At 47.3% G+C, this 22,178-nt stretch overlaps 1 protein-coding gene across 6 annotated transcripts in view; it reads right to left on the reverse strand.

Annotated features, from left to right (window-relative positions):
- AUTS2 (activator of transcription and developmental regulator AUTS2) overlaps positions 1 to 17,489 on the reverse strand; it is a 763,430-nt gene extending 745,941 nt beyond the window's left edge. For 3 of the 6 annotated variants that reach the window (XM_040532679.1, XM_040532676.1, XM_040532673.1), the window contains exon 1: positions 17,096 to 17,484. In XM_040532679.1, coding sequence (XP_040388613.1) covers positions 17,096 to 17,389 — 294 coding nt within the window. In that variant the 5' untranslated portion in view covers positions 17,390 to 17,484. Of the gene's footprint in view, positions 1 to 17,095 lie in introns of all 6 variants that reach the window. The other 3 variants (XM_040532678.1, XM_040532674.1, XM_040532675.1) reach the window with 3 other exon arrangements.
- Between the last annotated feature and the right edge of the window lie 4,689 nt (positions 17,490 to 22,178).

Genomic DNA, 22,178 nt, shown 5'->3' on the forward strand with positions numbered 1-22,178 from the left:
TCTATGAAAGTCACAAATAGCTATATTTTAAAAAATTGCTTTAACATTTTAAACCCTCGAATGCCATTCAAAGTAACTGCAGTCAGCCTGAAAAGATGCTATTTTGCAGTTTGCAGACGTCCAACAGAAGACCTGGGCATGGTTTACATCTCACTTCCACACAGCTGTCCTTCGCCCCTGCAATGGAAACTCCTTCCTCAGGGAATGGAGAGGGAAGGGATGCTCCAAGCCCAAACAAAATGAAGACTTGTCACTTCAGCTTCAAAGAACAGAGGGCCCTAGGAAGACCAGAGGCCCTAGGAAGAGCTGCTGGGAGATGGGCAAACAAGCCACATCCACCTCGTATTGGAGCACAAGGCACAAACCGAGTCCCGTCACTGCCTGAAGAGCAGAGGACCTGCTGCTATGTCCCACAGAGATGCTCTCCTGTTGCTCCGATCGCTAACTCCTTCCTAGAAATGAGATCATCTGGCCTTTAAAGGGGGTTCACAGCACTTCACCGCAAATACGCAGAGCAAGGGAAAGCGGCGCAAGCAGGCCAGCCTGTCAGGTGCTAGGATGAGATGCTCTTTTCATACCTTCCAGGCTTTGAAAAGGCTTTTTATGCATTAGACCCACCCCTTTTTTTAATACTGTGAGGACAAAACTGCACTTATGGGGGAAAGAAGCATAAAAAAGGTAATAAACATTTAATGATCCAATAATTGGTTATATCAGAGTAATCACTGTTCAGTAATTAACTCCCATTCCTGCTTGCTCATTTCATATTTTCCGTACCCTTTGATAGGTTCTTGTGACTATCAGCATTCCTTAGAAACCCTTACACTGAGGCCTTTTGATGAAGCTAAAAAGCCACGATACCATTAATCACTCCACACGTCCCAGTGGCTTTCAGGCTCAGACCAGGCCCTTCCTCTTTGCACATCACTTCACATTCCTCCTCAGCTGTCTTTAGCACAGTCCCTTGGCCATTGGACTTGAGGTTCTCTTGTGTTATGGGGAAAAAAATGAATTTGTTCTAAGCACTCAATGCCAAAGGGTTAGTGGGAAAATACTCCAACATAAAATCACATCTTGAAAGATAAAAAAAATAATTGCAGTGCATTATCATGGAAGAATACAGAGAACAGCTGGCTTGTTGGTGGTATGTAAAATTAGAATTAAACTCAGGTTTGTGTCGCTTCCAAATAATTGCCCACAGTAATCAATACAAGATAAAAACTTTGGGCTCCTGCTTCAGCCATGTAGATCCAGTCCTCTCTAACCCTCAGCAACACAAAGCAGCAGGAGAGTGGAGCACGCTCGCATGGCTTTATTTCAACCACGGCAATCATATCACCGCTTAGGAAAGAGGACAAGGCATCTCCTCACGAGAGTGCCCAGAAGACCAGTCCTACCCAGGGGGCACCTCCACAACCCCACTCCCAAATCTAGCCGACATTGGCAAGAATTTTAGAGCATACTCATAACAGAAGGTGGATTCGTTTGTGGTCTTTAAAGATGAAAAAACACATGATGTAATTTACATCTCTAGAATAACAGCTCTAAATTTTTCCAAGAAAAACAACGACGACTTCTGTTTTGTCCAAAGCAGAAAGATTATTGCTTGAAAAACAAAAAGCTAAATTCAAGTTACTTTCTTTGGAGTGGATTTTGATGTCGGTCACATCTGCATAGAGCCAAAGTAATGCCACAGCATTTCCTCATACTTTATTGCAGCCAGACGTTTGTTCAACCAAAATTTCTTTCTTGAGACAAATATTTGCTGAACTTAAAAACTAAAGCTATTTTTCCCCCTCAAGTATTTTTTTTTTTTTTTACCCTACATTTATTCCCAGTTGTCACCATTTCATACTGAATTCGACCTGCTGCTTGCAGCAGAGCTGTCTTTGGCCGCCAGGGTGTCTGAACCAGAGGTTCTTTCCCCAAAAACATGCACTCACCTCCCTTGCTCACAGCACAGATCACAGAGCAGCAACTTTTGCCTCAAAGGTTTGAAAAGATCAGGGGTCACAGAAACACCAGAAAAAAGACATTCTTCAGACATCAAATATTCTGCCCCAATTGTCAACATTATGCAAGATGCTGGCATTGCAACATTGTATTTTTGACTGCCGCTATATAAACTAATGAAATGACTGTCAGTTAGCACAAGGAATCCTGATATTGAACATGAAATACCAAGTTAATCAGAACCACTCGCACACAGCAGTCAATTATGCCCTGCACTGGCTAGCAGGATCTGCTAGCACACATTGAGCTGGAGCAAACATGCCAGCAGATCTGCACAGGAGGGAACTTCATCTGCTTGTAGGTTACTCAGGCACTTGAAGGCATTCGTGGTGATGGGAAGGGAGGAAGACAGGCAAGCAGACTGAAAGGGGCAGGAAAGTTAGAGAGAGCTCCTCACCATTAATGGAAAAATAACTGCAGAGCGCTCTAACAGATTTCTCCTCTTTTGTATGCATAGGAATATTTATTTAATCAATGTTCTGTAACAAAACAGGCCTCTGGTGAGCTATTGGGCAGAGCGAACTCCATTCCAAGCGTGGCGCTTCCCATCCTGCCACCTGTGTAGCTGGTGCTGGAGACAGCAGCACGCAGCAGGACGGGAGGCGCCTGCATGGCGCAAGGCGCTGGCACCCCTGTCCCCAAGCAAAGCCACACGCCAAAAACCCCAAGCCATTCCCCAAGGCTGACCCTCAAAATGTGTTCATTTTCTAAAAAGGCACTGTTGGGAGGCCTTGCATTAGGAGCGTGTTTTTGGATATAGCTAATAGCATCCTGCTCCTGACTGCACCTAAGCATACACTCGTTCTAAGTCCAGTGTGCTATGATTTTTAACCACATCTTCAAGTACCGTCTTAAGGAGGAATTGATTTAAGCATCTGCACACATATACTGTCCTTAACTAAGGCCCTGACTGCACCAGCTGCAGCTCCTGGGGAGCCTCTCCCCACACTAACTTTCTCCTCAGTTCATTTCCGCACCCTTTGCTGCAAAAACACGCCACATGCAACGCACAGACCTCAGCATCAGCTTACACAAACATTATCACAAAGCAGCTTTGCTCTTAAATTTGTTATGCAAGGACTAAAAAGCCCTGCATTTATATTTTTATAGGCCAGTTAGTAATAGAGATATCCCAGTTTCATGACATACTACACCAGCAGACCCTGGCATTAATGACAGGCCTAATTTGTTTATCACCGTCACAGCTGAGTTAGTAATACATCCTTTAACATTTCTCATAGCTAGAGCAAGAGTTTCTTCCCTATTCTGCAATGGATTTAAGAAAATATATTACCATAAGCTAGCCTTGACATACACCGCAGCTGGGACAGATAACATTAGAAGTGATTTAAATCTGAAACAAGCCATAACCAAGCAACACTAACTTTTACATCATTAATAATCATAACAGTATAAAGAAAAATTAAGCAATCATCAGAATTTCACTGGGTTACCCTTCACATCAGATTTGCTTAATGAAATGATTGTAATCGACAATTTTAAGGCAGAATTACATTTAGTTTAAAAGGTGGCTGATGATTACACAGGTACCCTCAGTTACTTTAATATGCATTGTAGCCAGGCCACTGCTACATATATATAAGCACTGGCATTTCAAGACCTTACAGTTAAATTACGCAGATATTTTATGTTCCTCACTTACTACTTGAGCAACCTGCAATTGCTAATTAAGTAGCAGAGAAATCTCCAAAGAGAGAGAGCATTATTAAACCCATTTTGCAGACAGAAAAACTCAGCTGCAGCAAAATTAACACTCCAGCCCAAAGCAACACTTAAGCACATGTCTGACTTCACACTAAATAGCAGCTCACACACCAACAGTGTCCCCATAGACCTGCTGTGTTCTGTCAAGACACCCAAATGAAATCAAGACACCAGACACAGCGCCTCCCCACAAGCATACAGAGGGCTCCAAGCAAGGTCACGGAAGTGGGCTGTGGTTACCCGGGGACAAGACCGTACCTCCTAGGGAACAGCACTCTCAAACAGCACTCTCAATTAAAGACAGTGTTTGAAGGACAAGAGGAGTTGGAAGCATAGTTTGGGAGGGACCTGCACAAGCCAAACTCCACGGGGCAGCAGCCGGTGACAGCAGGCAGCACAAGTGCAGCTCCCATGTTCCAGCTGGGCAGAGCACAAACCTGAGCAGGCAGCAAGTTTTAGAGAGAAGAGACAAAACTGAAACAGAAGGGTCTTCATTGCCTATTACCACTTCCACTCTCCAGCTCTCCCCTTTTGAGGGTGTAAAGGAGCAGGAACATGGCTCCAGCCCGGAAAAGGGCACTGCGGAGCTCAAACCTGCACTGGCAAATCCACCCTTGGGACCGTGCGGGTAGAGATGCAGTAAAAGCTGAAGGTTTGCCCTGCGCTCTGAAACATGGGGAGCTGTACAGCTTAAATGCGTCCTTTGTACGCGTACATAATACAAACAAATGCTCAAAACATGCTAAGTAGCAGCCCAGCACGGAGGACTGAAAAACCCCTAAGGTTTCAAAGTCAGTGCTGTGGTCCTTCTATTCTGTGTGTTTTTCCACATTGCAGTTGGCATTGCCCTCCCTCCGAGACGTCTTCCAAGGCCGGCCGGCCCAGACCAAGCCCAGCCATCCACATGGGACAGACAGACGGACAGCATGCAGCAGCACAAGAGATGCCTCCTTCCCCCCACGCTCAGGGGGACATCATGCCAGGTATTTCCAATAAACAAACAAACCCTTCCCTAACCTACAGCACATCCCGACAGAGCCGAGTGCAGCCTATCCACATGAAAACGTGGTGACCCATACTCTAACGCTGTAATCTAATCCTTGAACTAAAGACAGTTTAATGCCTTTACAAATCCATACGTTTTCTAATACCACCATTGCTGTCAGCAGACTACAGGAGAGCCTCTTTGAAGATGGAAGTGAAATGACAAAGCACATCATTGTGAAGGCAATTATATGCTGCAGTAACCATTTTACAATAGCCCATATGGGCTGTATTTCAACAATGCAATTTCCAAATCTGCCTTAGCAAACATTTATCTCTGTCCCAAACCCAGGTAGATTTTGCAAAACAAAATAAGACCGCAGCCAGAACAAATCCAAAATATGGATAACAGATGTAAAAATATGCCAACAAGGATACCAGAGCAATTTTTGTCAGAGTACCAAACAAAGAGAGCAGCCACAGCAGACCTCATGAGGCTATTCACAGCAAAGCTACCCATTCAAGAGACTTTGAGACCTGGTTTTATCAGAAATCTGATTATACACTTGCATGCTTTCCTATGCAGCTGCCCAATTCACTGCCAGGGTCATCGTCCCATCCACCTCCCCAGAGGCTGCAGAGCAGGGTAACTCAAATCTCAGTTTAGAAGCTAAATTCAGACGTGAACCGAGGCTGTGCAGGCTCACTCCGAGTCACCTCTGACACCCCAGACTAGGGCCTATCTGAAGGGGGGGAATAAATCAAAAACTAAAAAATCAGGTCATCACACTTCCTATAGCAGCAGCTCCAAGTGCCCACTCCATCTGCTGAGCAAGCACCAGCCCGTGTGGTACCCAGAGCCCAGCATCACTCCAAGCAGCCCCGTGGCCAAGTCCTTCGGAGGCACAGAGCCGCCAACAGCCCACTCCAGCCACACAGTTCCCTCCTCTGCATGCAGGAGCTGGAGGCAGGGCTGACGAGCACCCTTCATGGGGCACAGTTACACAAAAGCAGCAGCTTAGTGGAAAAAGTTTTTAATTGATTGATGCCCTGGATACCTCTGTGCCAGCAGCACTGTTTTCTAGGGGCACCAGGTTAAGCCACACGCAGAACCAACAGCCAGGAGGTGGTCCCACATCCCACGGAGCCCTGCAGGCAGGACACTGTCCTACACAGCCACCAGCAATAAAGAAAGTCACAGGCATGAACATCTTTCTCACAGAAGTGAAATAGTAATAAAAAATGCCTTAAGCTGCCTATAACAGACAAATTGTAAAGGTGCAAATTTACAAGTTCATTGCCAACTCATTAGCAACAAACCACCCGCATCGTATTTCTTACGTTTCAATGCCAAGAGCGGTAGGCAGAGGATGTCCCACCGGTCACGCGTGCACGGCACAGTGCAAAAAGGTACCACGACATGGGGAATGCGTGGCTGGGCAGCCAGGTCCAGCAAGAGCCTGATCCAGTTCCTATTATTGTCAGCTCCTCGAAATGATCCAGGGAAGCTGGGCAAGAGCATTTCAAAGACTTTAATCCATGTGAAATATTACTTCCTGGAACCGGAAATTCAATCCCTAGCAATGAAAACAAAAAGCACACTCATAAATGTACCTTTCAACCCAGCCAATACAGTCCTATTTAGGCTCTCTCTTTCAAAATAAAAAATTTTAAAAAAATCCTTTACTCATTAATATAGAGGAAATTTGAAATGATTGCTGTAATTGCAGTTAAAAAATTAATCATGTTTTGAGATAAATGCAGATAAAAGCATGTTTTACTAATTATCTTTTGAAGCTTCTGCTCATGAAAGATTAAAGGTGGAAGAAAAGTTGTTGAAGCATTGAAGACAAAAATCCTACCATTTCAAACCACTTTGAAGCCTTGTACCTAGCACGCTTGATCTTTAGTGTCCAGATGTATTAAAAAAGGAGTCTTTATAATTCAGAAGAAGTGTAACAAAACACTGGAGCTTTTATGCAGGCAGCTCCCTGAAAATGCCCACATCATGCAGTCACCTCTGCAGCACCACAGATCCCAGCCCTGGCAGGGCAGCAGCCCACCGGGACCGCAACGCCTCGCAAAGCCCATGGCCACATCTCCACTTCGGCACCAATGGGGCAAAGGGCTTCAAGCCCCATTTCAAAGCCCAGCTGAATTCTGGGCATCACTAAGCTCTCAAGAATTGGTCATATTCATCTACTAACAAAGCTGTTTGATTTATGTTTGCAGCCCAAGGGTCTGCAAGCTTCAGAGGAGGTTGCTGGAAGCAGCAGAGGGAAGCGGGGCTCTGGGACAGGCGCTCACGGAGGAGATGCCAGCAAACCCACGAAAGGTGAGGTCTTTCAAACAGCCATCTCGGGTACTGGCATCATCTGTTTTACAGAAAACCCAGTTTGGCAGCCACATGGGTTACACACAAGACGTGTGAGGACCCATTTCCATCCCTGGGGCTTTTCAAGGAATGCGGGTTAGCTGGATGCAAGATACTCAGGAAAGCACGGTACTTCCCTTCACCTGCCTGCAACCAACAAGGCAGGTCATTCCCTTCCTGCTCCATACCAACACACTATTTCGTATCAGTATTTTGCAAACTAACTTTAAGAACTCCAAGAAAGTTGATTCAGAGAGTAAACGTGTCAACTGCCGGCTCAAATTCAGCACACAGGTGTCCACAGCTCCACTGGCAAATACTAGGTTTCTGCAAATTGAAACAAGTTGAAAAAATACTATTATATCAAATTGCTAAGATACTTTACAGCCATTTCATAGACTCACTTATGATTTACATCAGATTTGAATTGTTCCAATATATCTGAAATATATACATTTTAGAGGCATTTCTTACTGGCAACCTCAATCACCTGCAGTACAAGGACCAACATCTGTTGCTACAGCGCAATTTTCAAAAGCATTTACCTGAGCTCAAACACTAAGTCAACATGAAGGACTCTTTACTCCTCTCGAGTTGAGAGAGAGTTAGGACAGATCTGGAACAGCCCAGCTGACACCTCTTTTCTCAGGCAAGGTTCCCATTTAAAGAACACTTCTCCACGTCCATCACCCACACTGTATTTCTTGCTCCTTTCCCCACCTCTCCAAATCTTCTCGCCCCCTCCAATCACAAAGCATCAGTGACACCAAATTAAGGACTTCTGCTGTTGCTACAAACCTGAACAGGGCTAGGTAAGAGATTAAATAGTTGGGTTTTTCATAACCACACATCCAAGGAAGTGTGCCAATGTCTTTTTATTTGCATATCTGGCAGACTGCCCCAGACAACTAATACATAAGTGACAGCGTACAGGTGTATTAGTTTAGAGTTTGCCTTTAATCTAGAGGTGTCAATTTGCTTCTGTTTTAATTACATCCATCTTGATACGTTATTACAACCTCATGAAACTTCTTCATTATGTGAATGGCTATAAATACATACACATGACAAACAGTTGTTATAAATTTTCTGGTTCAGCAGCGGAGGCACAATATCGTAGCCCACACATCATGTACATTTAAAGTTTCGGTGCTTCCTTGCCTCCTGCCTTCTCCCCTCCCCTTTCCCTTCCTTCTATTTTCTTTCATCCAAGACCAAGATTTAATTTTTATTTATTTCTTTATTTAATGGATGCACTAAAATTCCCTTGCTGGTAGCCGCATTCTGATACAAACGCTATCAGCTTACAGAGCCCTTTCAGCATGCGTGTGTCCTTCTGGGCTGCCTCTCTGCGAGAATGTCTGTTTGTCATTAGGCAAATATAAGGAGATTGCACTGAGGTCTTATAAACATGCAAAGATCCACTTTTGTAGTTACATAATTCACTGAGTTTTTCAACACACATTCTGAGGTTGAAAACTTGGCAAATTCATCCACCAGATGTATCTTTCTGATCCCAGAACTCATTAAAATTTACTTTTTTTTTTTTTTGAAAGTCCAGCCGACTCAGCTGTTGAGCCACATTAATTGCATTTTTATTATTTTTTTCCATAGTTAAAGTGACTAATGCTGGAAGAGTCACTGCCTATAAGCAGAATAGTCAGCCAGTAAAAATTACTAGGACTTTTAATCGTTCAGTAATATCCAAATCACATAAAATAAAGAGAGGCAATTTGGTCCCCTCAAAACAGACGGTTTTGATTTTCAGTATTTTGAATTTTTTTTTTTAAGGGAAGAAAAGAAAGGAGAAAAGACAATTTCACACCAAAAGATTCCATTCAAAGGTCAAAGTGCCCTTGATGTGCATTAAAAACCACAACGCTAACAGAGTTGCAACATAAACTGTCCCCACCAGCAGCACTTCTTCCTCTGCCTTCTTACCACACGGCCTCCTCTGAGGTCAAAGCTACTTTCTCTGCCCCAGCCCCTCTCCGATGGGTTCTGTGCTGTGCCTGGCCATTCAGCACATCTGGCCAGCTCTGGAGCAAGCTGGAGAGAGCATGTTATCCAGCTCTTGCCACAGCAGCACCTCCCAGCTCCTGCCCATGTCCTGGGGAAGCTGGGGACCAGATGTCAGCATCTAGAGGACCCTGGAAGGATGCTCCCAACACCCTCCAGAGAGACACGGTGCCAAGCACCGGGACACACAGGACCCCCATTTTATATCAAAGAGCTGGTTTATCTTGCGGCCTCTCCTCCACTCCCACCGTACCTGTGAGAAGAGGTATCACCAAAGCCGATCCTCACATTGAAAGGTCTGCCCATGCCAAGAGCAACTTGTGTGTGGTCCAGGAAAGGTTGGCACTAACCACTTCTGTCTCCTCGGTTCCATTTCATGGGCAAAGAACTGAAAAATGTCTTTCGTGTGCTGGGAGGGCGAGTTAACAGCAGCAGTAAGGCACTTCAGAGCAATCTGCAAACTGGGTTACCTGTTATCAGCCATCCTCTTAAAAAATCATTCCTCTCATAGCTCGTTATGGAGCAAGGCTTCTCACAGACCTTCATGAATTCGGTTCTTGGTCTGACCACCGTACGATTGCATGGGAGTGCAAAACACATCTGAAAGAGAGATACACCTCTACACCTACTGTGCCACACAAGGAAAACCCCTCCAGAACTTCAGCCACCTTACAGCTAATCTAATCCCAAATCTCCCAGTGCCTACCTCTATTTCCCTTTCCGACCACAGCGTGCACTGTCCTCTTGCAGCACCCCCACACCTGCCCCAGATGGCTCCGTTCAGAGGATGCCCAGCACAGCACACACCTTGAAGGCTGAAGGAGTCTGCTCGTTGTCACGAGCTCATCCAGCAAAGGGCAAGCCTGGGCTTGTGGATGGAGAAGACAATGGTGGTGTTTTTATTTCCAAACCTATAATTCCCCCTTTGCTACTGAACAAAAGCAGAAAAAGATGCAATTTATAGAAGCACTAGTTTTAGAGGAGAAGCAACTTCCACTCCAGAAAGCTTGCAAACATGTGCACAACAGATTAATGGGCGATCATTTCTGCAGAGAACACCAAGCTGATCTCTTACATAGCTGTGGAGTAACTATTCCCACTTGGACTTGGGATATCAATCACATCAGTGCACCAAGCAACATTACAGAGCCTGAAGTTCAGACAGCCGGGCACTTGGACACAGCAGATATTAACACACCTCTGCACACCTACCGCATCTTCATCTCGGGAGATTTTAAAACCACAAGGACCAAGCAGCACACCAAACAAAACCCAAGTAAATCCACATGGAGCAAATGTCAAGCAACAAGATCAAATTACGCCTGACAGGCAAAAAGTCACAAAGGGAAAAATACGTGCGGTGCCGGGGAATAACCCGCTTCTTCTGCAGACTTCCACACCGCCACTCCTGCAGACAGGAAGGCAGGACCAAAACTCCTCCTTACAACGTTTACCAGACTAAAGATTTACCCTTTTGGTTAAAGCCTTCCCTCTCCAGCACACAAGTGTGTGAACTTCAGCAGCAGTGTTGCCAAGATACAAGGAGAAAAATCTCAAGATGTTAAGGTAACACACTATTTAAAGGCAAACAGTACAGCAGAGCTGAGCTGGGGATCTGACAAATTGCCACTGCACATTCTGCTGTTACAGCAAAACAAATCCCTACCTGCATTAGCCATTTCTCATTACTTACAAAGTAGATTTTCATAATATCCATTTTACAACAAAGGAATTTAGAGGACTGTGATGTTCTGAAGTGGTCTTCACCATGGCTTGGCACCACGTCAAAACGACAAACCAACTACACAAGAAATGCATGCAGCTGGTAATTTGTGGCACGCACCAAGCCAAACCCCAACGAGAATACAGGTACTGAACTGATAAATCGTACGGATGATATACACGAACATAGAGAAACAGTGCAAGCAGTTTCCCTCGCAGAAGGCTGCAGTTCGAGTAAAGGAAAACTCAGAGCTAAACATTGCCACGTTTCAGCCCACAGCCTCCTAACTCCATTACCCTTTTATTAATTGCATTTGAGACTTCACTAAACTTGAGCTTGGGCTATTTTTAAAACCTATCTGACTCAACTTATTGTTGCTCAGAACAAAGATTAAACTTCTAATTTAGCTGCAGATAATTACAAGGCTGCAGGTCAGACCCCCGGTGTAATACAGAAGGGTCTTCCACTCAAACTGCCAAAAACATTTTTTAAAAAAAAACAAAAAAACTAAACAGATGGGGAGAAAGGGGGCCATTTCATTGAGCGAGGAATCCTGCCTCTCTCTCAGCTGAAAAGTTACCAGGTTTAATAACTTTTAGACAGGGGCTGAGCGTTCCCCAGCAGTGCGGGCAGGGCTCCCACCAAGGCACAGAACAGATCCCACCTGCAGCTCCCAGGAACATCTCCCTCCAGTCCCTGATATTTCTCTATTGATCTCAGTGTTGTAACTCAATCTTTCAATTACTCAGCCCCTTGATGTCTTTCTGCTGATTTTTTTGGCCTTTCCCTAGTGATCATTTTCCTTCCAAGTTCCTGATCCTTTACCCTTATTTTATAAATCTATTTCTTTACACTCCCTCATCCCAGCAGAGGCCCCAGATATTTAATGAGAAAGGGCTTACTTTCTCACCCAAATAGCAGAGGGAAAAAAAAAAAAGATGCCAAGATAAAAAAGGATAAGGGTGTCTTTTGTCCTATTGATATGTGGTATAATTCCCATTAATGTTGAGCTTAAAGAGCGGGGCCAGTGGAGACTACTTGAATCACATCTATCTAAAGAACTTGTCCTTATAGTTTAAACTCTTCCTTCTTTAACTCAAGGCCATTGTGCCTCCTACTACCACCCATGGGAAAGGCAAAAATCCCCACCTTCATTACATTGTTACCTTCAGGAGTTTAAAAGAGTATTTATGCAAGGATCACAATCCTTGGTCATTATGTGCGGGAAGAGATGATAACAGCTCTTCAACAGCTACATGAATCGGGGGGAGCTGGGGGTGCCCAGCCTCACAGAAAAGTAACAGGCTTTTATTCACATGTCCAAATTATAGTAACATAGGTTTCAAAAATTACCCAAGAGGTTCCTTTTGTGGAACACGCATCCTGCTGCTCGCAGTCCCGGTTTCAGTTTTGGTTGCTGTTTTTTCATCTCTGGTTGCAGAGGGTTTTCATCAAGAGATTCAGTTGCTCTGTCAAGGTTATCTCAAAATTTGATCTCAGGTCAATTTACTGTTTCCTCTAAACACATAATGAAAATAATAAGCACATCGCTTCATACGATATCCCAGCGTCACACAAAACCTGATGCCACTTGTCATCCGCAGATACCTTCATTTAGTTACTACTTTCTTTTCTCTGCTGGTCTAAATCTGAAGACATGCGTGTGCAAACAGAGACCAGGACAAACACCAAAGAACCTAAGCAGTCAATAAATACAAGAAGGACTACCAAGATTTGCTGACAGCACTGAACAAACACCTGATGTTATGATGCTGCTGCAGTAAGGCACGAAGATCAAATTCCTTTTGAAATATGAAAGGATAGAGACAAGGCAGAACAAACTGTGTTGGAATCTCAGAGAATTTAAAGGCTAATCAAACCACCTAAAAGGCTGGTGTGAAGAGTGATTTGGGGGAGAAACCCCACTGCCAGCCAGTCGTTCTGGTGTCCGAGCCCACGCTTCTGCTGTCACACAACCCATCTATTGATGAGCGTTTTCAGTGGGCCATGCATAGCAATGTGCATCACACGATGGTCATTAAAGCAAATTCCTGCCTTCAGATGCACACACAGGGTTACACTGTCTGTGTACACAGCACACAGACACGCTGTTCAGACCACAGCATCTTCAAAACCTCCTATTATTTCCACATTTTGTTTGTGTAACGGCACTATTTCTATTTAAAAGCCACTATCAGCTGTTAAGTTTTACTCCATTTAGTCTTGCATTATTTTGTGTCCTCAATAGGTAGAACTGCCATAGCTAACATCTAGCTAAATCACACAAACTCAGTGGAACAATTGCTTAAAAATTATTTACACTAGGTGGATGGAATCATCTGACACAGAATTTGAAACTCATTAAGCAGCTCCTTGACAAATATTTGTCAGCATTTCTCATTTGTAATTAATTACATTGGGCTTTACCTGACGATAATTTAGCATGGTCTCAAAACAGACTGATGTCTGCATGCTGAACAGAAATTAGTTCAAACATGCGGTGAGGAACTGTGCCGGTTTTATGGAACAAGAATCACCATTTAAATGCAAGCTCACCCCTCCCCATGCCATTTCTATCTGTGCTTTATAAATAAATATCTCTGTTCCATTTCAAGCTTGTCAGATGAACTGCCTGAGCTGAAGCTAAACAAACATCCACAGAAAAAACTCATTACCTTACCCAGGGTTTAGAAAACCCGAAACCAACTGCTTGCTCCGTAGGGATGGTCGGAGTTGACTCAGAAAACACAGCGTACTTCCCAGGCTTTAAGCTATCTTAACATTCAGGTCAGATTTCATTTCTCATCACTGCAAATCACCTTCCCCACCGCACGCCAACAGCCCTGCCACATCACCCTCCTGCCCAACGTGCCGGGGGGAGGAAAGAGACATCTGTGAAATCCCACCTGCCTGAGAGCTCCACGGAAACCTCTCCAGCACATCACACAGAAAGTCACCCCAATGGATCCATTTGTCACCTCCTGAAAAAAATGCCCTTTCCCTGTCAAGCCAGCATCAACAATGCCCACCTGGATTTGGAGAACCTCATGCAGTTATTGTTGGAAACAAACTTGCCAGAGGTGCAGGCTACAGCAAGAGGTCAGCTTGACAAGATGCCGAGCACAGACACTGGATGTCTGCATCCTTCTCCTCTTCCATGCCGAAAGATTTTGGGAGGCCAGAGAGCTGAGGGGTAAGTGCTGTGGAGGAATGCACAGAGCCTGCTGCACATAGTCCCAGCAAGGCCACCCGCGGTAGGACGTGGTGCTGAGATCAAGCTGCAGGACTACAGCGCTGTGCTTAACCAGAGGCACCTGGGGGCTGCTGAAGGTCTGAGCTCCCTGAGGGGCACAGGCCATCAGAGCACCTCATTACAGCAGAGCCTCATCAGACTGGGCAAGGAGCAGTCTGGCCACATTTGCAGTAACACCAGATTTGCTCAACTGTTGCTCCAAGACAACAACAACCAAAAAAAAAAGTCAATGAGAACCTGCTGTCTTTGCCCACTTCCCTCTTCCCCTGCTATTCCCCATGCAAACATAAAGAAGATCAAGGTACAGGCTGTCATAAACCCTGCAACAGATAACTAGAAGCAGACGGCCTCTTTCTACACCAAACAATTTACACTGCAGAAGCAGAGGAGTCTACTGATACCTGGACAGAAAAGCAGCTCCGAGAGTGGGAGCTGGTTAGAGAGATAATTGTGCTTCAAGGGATGGGAACTTTTATCAACATGCCCGTAATTGGTGTTAACAGACACAGAGGACACCTGTTGGAATTACAATGGCCTTCAGGTGTATCTTCTCGTGCATCACCTGTGTCCCCTTACGATCCACAAGCCTCACACAACCTGGCATTTTGCACAATTTGGGCTTTTCAGTCACCCCAACACAAGGCATTTAGAAAAGGTCAAGCAAAATAAAGCTATGTGGAAATCCTTGCTCTTGTTCACAGGTTCATTCACAGCACCCACAAAAAGATCCTGGGGCAACAGCCAGCTCCCACCCAACTCACACACCTACTGCCACAAAGGTGGGCTCACAAGCAGAGAGCTCAGCCTCGTCCCTCCACATCCCTCCTGTGGCAGCCAACCCATCCGCTGCCTGTCCCGGAGCATGGGTTTAGATCTTCCCGTGGTGTGAAGTTCTACACATTGGTCCTCACTGCTTTTACCAACAAGCAGACAAAACACACCCTCTGTCTCACACTGTTGGCTGCGCTAAGCCTGAGAACAGGCTGAAGTTCAAGCACAAAGCCTGGTAGGGCAATCTTGTCATGCTGGGCACAGAAATCTTCTGGAACCTGGGGAGAAACCTCCATGGCTACAGTGAGCCCGAGGCAAGACCCAAAACACGAGGTGTGTAAACACCAGGGCACCTCTCCACGGCACCCAGGGCTTCCCAGCTCTGGTATGAGTTGAGACAAGAACCTGAACATCTCTCCTGGGCTGAGACATCTCACGACCTCCTTGCCAGCGCTCAAATCACAATGAAAACTTGAGGCTGCTAGGAGCAACACACACGGTAATTCCTGCTACGTTGGGCTTGTGCCTGAGACACCTTCATCTCCCTCTGATCCTCAGAAACAACTTTCTCAACATATACACCGAGCTGCAGGGAAAAGCACCTAACAATGATTTTGTGACATTATTTCTCAACGCAGCATGAAATCGTTAGGTCAAAACGTGCCACCTATCACATGAACATTAAAAGTATGTCAAGTCTCAGTGTGCGAGCTATTGTTTTATCTGAATGTGATATTAGCTGGCAGAACTGGGTAACGTTTCTGCGCTCCTTTTTAGCGATACAGGATTACGACAGGATGCAAGTAGTAGCCATTCTTGGCTTTGCAACAAGGAAAAAAAGCACAGCAATTTTCATTTCAAGTGGAAAATAAATTTAAAAAAATGAGGAGTGAAACACAATAAAGAGATTTTTTCCAAAACACCCTACAACTTCTGAACACAAAACTTGCTCCTCGATTCCCCTCCAGGAAGGGCTACGGCCAAATTCTCGAGTCCATATTCCCACAAAACCCCTAACGACACGAACTGGGGCTTTGTTTGAGGAAGAAGAGAATTTTGTCCAAAACCTCAGCCTGCAAATCCCACTCTTGCCAACAAAGACACGTCCACGCTCCTCTCCTCGGCTCACGTAGGACACTCCTGGATGGGCTCACCAGGTGAGAGGGGTGGTAGAGGGGAACCTGGCCATCCCCAGCACCGGTTCATCATCGCCCACACGAGCCTCTCGCCAGCCACGCGGAGGCTCTCGGGGGGGGGGGGGGAGCAGATCCTCCCTTGGCTTACACCGGGAGGAGATCTCTCCCAGACATGAGTCTGGGCTGGTGCAGGTGTAACCAAGGACAAAATTCAGCTCCAAAGGGTGGAAAAAAAAAAATCAAAAAACAACAAAGGAAAAAAAACACAGCACCAGAAAATGCCACTAAGTATTCCTGGCTAAATATTTAAACAGCTTAAGAGCTACACAGATTTTTTTGTTAAACAATCAGCTTCATCTTCGCATTTATTTTGACAGTTCATAATTGTTACAGTTGTGATTCCAGTGCATGTAAACCCAAATAAATCTGCCTTTCACCACGTAAACTTCTCCCGAGCAGAAGTTAGGAACAACAAAGCCCTCCAGAGGCACGGGGCCGGGGCTCCCCCGGCATCATCTCCCCCCCCCCCCCCCCCCCCCCGCCCGAGCCCCTCGGGGGGTGACAGCGGCCGGGGGGGGGGGCCGGGCCCGGGACTCCCCCTCGGGAGAGGAGGCACCGCCCCCCTTTATTTTGGGGACAGGCAGACACAGACAGACACACCGCTCCCCCGCGGGGGAGGCCGCACCGCCCACCCGTGGGGGGGGATGGAAGAAAAATCGGGGGGGGGGGCTCGGCCCCGGGACACCGGGCGAGAAAAGTTTGCTCCGGGGGAGGGCAGCGGCTGGGGGGCGGACATGAGGAGACGTGGGGGGGACACAACGGGGTGTGGGGGACACAACCGGCCGGGGGGGGACACACCGGGGCGGAGGGGTCCCGCTGCCGGCCCCGGTCCCCGCGGAGACCCCCCCGGCTCCGCGCTGCAGGTGTCCCCTGGCCGGGGCCGGGGCCGGTCCGAAGGGGCGGCGGGGCGCCCCCGGCCCCAAGGGGGGGGGGGGGGGGGGGGGCGCAGGGGCCGGGGGCGGCCGGCAGCGGGCGGGGGCCCCCCCGCGGCCGCCCCCGCACACAATGAGGCGCACACAAAGCGCCGCCGCTCCTACCTCCAACGCCTCCAAAGTGACGAAGCTGGCCATCGCGAAGCCGTCGATAATGTCCTCTTCGGCCGAGGAGGACTCCCGCCGCTTCCTGCGGGGGGGCCGCGGCCGGGACGGCGCCGGGGGCCCATTGTCTTCCTTCTCGGAGCCCGAGGACGAGAGCGCCGCGGCGGCCCCGGAGCCGGCGGCCCCGCCGGAGGCAGCGCCCCGCCGGCCGCCCTTGGCTCGCCGCTCCCGGTCGCGCTGGGAGCGCGATCGCCGCTTCTTCCGCAGCCCGTTGCATCGCGCCGGGCCGTCCATGGCTCTGGCCGGCTCTCCCGCTGGCTCTCGGCCCCCCCCGCCCCACCGCCGCCGCGGATCCGGCTCCCCCGGCGGAATAACGGGGGAGGGAGGGAGGGAGAGAGGGAAGGAGAAAGGGAGGGAGGGGAGGACGGGCAGGGGGTGGGGGGGGATGAAAGAATCCGAGCGCGGTTCCACCGCCACCAGCAGCGAGCACCAAATGTAAGAGATTCCTATAAGCGAGCCAAGGAAAGTAATGGCTGATCTCAGGTCGCCTTTGTAAAAAAAAAAAAAAAAAAAAAAAAAAAAAAAAAAGCGAGAGAAAGGAGAAAAAAAAAGCCTCTCCAAGCGGGCAATAAATCAGAATAGCGGAATGCTTTGATCAAGGGGCTGGGAGGGCGAGGATCTCCGAAAGAGAGGAGGAAAAAAAAAAAGCAGAAAAGAAGGGGGGGAATAAAGAAAGAAGGAGAGAGACCCGCTGGAAGGAGGGAGCTGAGAGTATTTCCTTGCACAAAATTTATTTTCTTTCTTCCTTTCCTCCCCAACTAGAAGAAGTTCCGAGGGGGGCGGGTGGAAAAAAAAAAAATATATCTGGAGCTCCCTTTCTGTCTGCGTGTGTGTGTGTGCGGGGAAGGGTGCAGCCTTCCCCTCCCCGCCGCCACGCACCGCTCTCCCCTCCGCCTTTATCTGCGCGGATCAAACACAACAATAATGATAACGAGGCGTCCAGATGCGATTTTCTCAGACACCGACCAGGGCTGGACTCCGGAGCAGAGATCGGATCCCAGCCCGGCTCCCAAAAAAAAAAAAAAAAAAAAAAGAACCAAACAATAAAAGAAAAAAAAAAAAGCAAAAAGAAAAAAAAACACACACCAAAACACGCCCACCCACCCCAGCTATTAATACGGATCAATCACGGCAAATTCATCGGATTAATTGTGGCGAGTAGTGGGCGGGGGGGGGGGTGCTGGTGACAATAAATCCGAGCGGAGAGGAGGCTGCCCCCTCCCCAAAAGCAACCAGACGCGAGGAAGAATAAATAATAGAGGAAAAAAAAAAGGAGAAAAAATAAAAAAAAAAAGGTGCTGATGAGGCTCGAATACGCTCCAGCGGGGACGGCGGTACCGGTGCGCGCTTTCTGCTGCCTCGCCCCGACCGAGGGGGGGGTGCAGCGGGCCGGGCCCCCCCGGGCTGGTTGGCGGAGGGGGGGGGGGGGGGGGAGGGGGGCGGCGGAGGGAGCCCCGGCCCCGGGGCGATGCGGGGCGGGCACCGGGGCGATGCGGGGCGGCCCCGGCGCTGCCGGCCCCCGGCGGTCCCGGCCCGGCCCCGCTCCGCTCCGCGCCGGTCACGTGGAGCCGGAGCCGCCGCCGCCGCCCGCTCCCCACCGCGCGAAATGCGGCGCCCCGGCCGCGCGAAATAAGTCGCGGGCATGCGCGCAGGGCCTGCGCACTGCGCGGGTGGGGGGAGGCGGGAGGCGGGGGGAGTCCCGCCCGCACCCCCCCCGCCCGGCGGCGGCGCGTTTCCCGCCCTGCTGCCCTCCCCTCCCGTCAAGTTTCTCCTCAGTTCTCGCCGTCCCGTGTCCTCGCTCCCTGTCTGCCTCCCCCCTGCAGGCTCGCAGCCCCCTCAGGTGCCCTCCCGCACCGCCCCCGGGCCCACAACGTGGCTGCTGCCCCTCGAGGGGAGCCCCTCGCCCATGGTGGCAGCGCCCCAACATGGCCGCCCCTCTGTCATGGTGCCCTGCCCGTGTGGAGCGAGCCGACATCCTCCCCTTTAGACGGCTTCTCTGCGCCTCGTCTTCAGCTCCAACCACTGTTGGGTGGAGGGGACGTGTTACACATATCGCCTGCCTCACCTCATGACCAGAGCCTTGCCAAGTGTCAACTGAGCTCCAAGTGTCCGATAACTGAGCTTGGGGTCACCCTTCTCACCTTGTCTTCCTCTGTCTCTTCTACGGGGGAATGGGCTGAGGGAAGAGGCGTGGAAGGCGAGGGTGTGTGAAGCCGTTGGGTCTGCATCAACAACAGGGACCTGGGAGGACGAGGAGATTTGCTGGGAAGGAAGATGGAGGAACAAACCACAGCAAGAACAAGGTGAGAACCCAACTGGTGTGCTCAGGACAGAGAAGAGGGGCTCTGGAAGCACACCTTTGGTTTTCCTCCATCCACCTGATGAGCAGTCTATTGCAGAGTTTGAAATGTATTGTGGGGATAGGGGAAAAAAAGAGAATTGGAAATCATTTAACAGTATCTCTACAAGAAGCTTGTCATGGGCTCCTCAGTCTGCCTCTTGCTGCCTGCTGTAGCTGCTAATCGTTGCTCCGCTGAGACACCAAGGAGGGCCACAACAAGCGGCACATGGGCTGAGAGCTTCAGTGTGTGTTTTTCCAGCAGTCTCCCTGCGGGCTGCTCTGACTCTCAAGGGATGATGCTCTGTTTGATTGTATAATGTGTTGTTTACTTCATACCCTAACACTTAGGCCACTCTGATCAAGCAATATTCTTAATATATTTTAATAAGAATATTAACCGCTCACATGAAATACTGGGAATTGGATATACCTTTTTTTTTTTTTTCCAGAAGGCAAATGACATTTTGCCACCTCTCTCCACACAACATGTCCCGTGTGGTATGCAGTGACTTTTGAGCTGCTACGTATGGGTGTGAACCAAAAGAAAAGGAAGTACAAAGCCGTCGGTAACCTGATAGTGTAAGAGTGTGTACCTTGCAGAAGGCCACGCTGCTCCTTGCAGAGGCACATGGCTAGTTTTTAAACATTCTCAAATATCAAGCTGGAGAACATCACCTCCTAGATCTGACCCTAGATCTCCCTGTTCAGATTTCTTTCTGTTCAACGCTACGTTTTGCTACCTTGCTTCAGTTTCTTCTGTCTCACTTATAGCTGCCTGCCAGGTCTATATAATCTGACTATACGGAAGAGGTTGTACAGGTATTGTTAAAGTGATGCAATTTGTGTGTACAGGCAAGCTCAAATATTACAAAGTCTCTGTCTTCTGAGAAATATTAAGCTCTACTGTATCAAACAACTGTTACCTGTTGGGTTTTTTGGAAAATAACTATGTAATTTCCAGGGCAATGTAATTGATTACAGTTTCCTGCACATCCATCACCATTAAAGTGACTTAAGAGACCTGTAGTCGGATGTGTTTCTGCTGACATTCATTGCATGGCTGAAAGTCTGCTCAGTCTGTTTTGTTCCTGAATGCACGTGTGTGGAAAACAGAAATGGTGTGTGATTTATTTTACATTTTTTATAGAAACAAATCCCTAGATTTGCATGTCTACTGGAAAACAAAAATAAAAAAATGAAAAGCCATCCATCTAATTCATTCTCTGCTACCAAACATTTTTCTTCTGGGAAGTGTCAAGCATTACAAATCACTGGTCACCTTCCTGGGTACAGTACAGGCAAATTATCCCTTTTCTGGGTGTGATCTAGCACCAGCAGGAACATTTCCATCAACCTTAATTGATTTGGGCGGGAGGGCAAGTATGCCTTACTGTTCCACAAAACCTCAGACAGATGCTCAGGAAGTTCTCTCTCCAGTGTGTTCTGAGCATTTCAAGTGATCTTACCGGGAAGGGTACAGCAGACCTCCATGCACATTTGTTCTTAGGCCACCTGTTGGCCTTTTTTCCAGAAAGACATCTTGCCTGGCATCTGGCACGAGAAAATAGCTTTTTGTGTCAGGCACTGGTATGCTCTGGTACCGTGCTGAGCTCACTGTTTTCGAGGTTAATGACTAGTGTACTCACAACTGGGTGTTCGTAATTATTCGGTTAACACCCACAGAAAGGGGACTTGCTGAATGTGTGCTAACAGATCTATAATTTTCTGATTTGAGGCAGACACCAAAAGCTTTATGATCTTTCTGTTCCTAAATAATGAAGAGAGAAAGGTTAATACAGAGCAAAAACAACAACTGCAATTTCTGTATCACCATTATGCACTGGAGCAAAACAAAATCTGCACAGTAATAACACTAAAAGGGGTTTTCTTAGAAATAGCCCCTGGCATGCCTATCTGAAAAGGATATTTTGAAATAACATGAAAATCGGGAGGTAATTCATTGCTTGAGGAAATGGCAAGAACCTTGCTTCTAGCAAGAGTAATTTGCACTGTTTTTTGGCATTAAGTTTTAGGAATTTAAAACAGCAGAGGCAAATGTGTCTTTCTGGGGATAGCATCTTTTTAGGAGATGGGTAGTTTAAAATAGCAGAATGTCTGCCATGTAGACAGTGATTATTATTTTAGGAGTTTGATCTGGGAATGCAAAACAAACAAACAAACAAGCAAACAAGAGAAATGGAAAAGGGGCCTTTTTGTTATTGTTTAAACCCTGGTCTAACATTGCATTTATGAGAATAAGAAATAATGAGAACCAAAATTCCAATACAAAATAAAAGCCAGGGTGATTGTGTGGATGGCAGAGGAATTTAAAACAGTTCCATAAAACTAAAACAATTTTACTCCAAATTGTATTGCTTATACAAATGTATTGCTTATAAGAGCAGATTGTTTAGCTTCATAGCTAGGATATGGACTGGATGTTTTAAAAGGTGTTTTCCTAGAAGGTGGTTTTGAAACAGAAACAGTTAAGGAGAAGAAAGAGCATCCAAAGTTAACCAACAAGGAAAAACAGAAACCCATGACCTTTAAAAAATAAATAAATAGTACAAGAATAATGATAAAGGAAGTACTAAAAGCAGTTAGTTGAAACCTAGCAGAAGACACATTTCCAGAACAGCATCAAGAGAAAATACACGGAGAACAATCATTCCTTTTGCAAAT

This window comes from Cygnus olor, chromosome 20 (genome assembly GCF_009769625.2).
Source record: "Cygnus olor isolate bCygOlo1 chromosome 20, bCygOlo1.pri.v2, whole genome shotgun sequence".
Taxonomy (NCBI): domain Eukaryota; kingdom Metazoa; phylum Chordata; class Aves; order Anseriformes; family Anatidae; genus Cygnus; species Cygnus olor.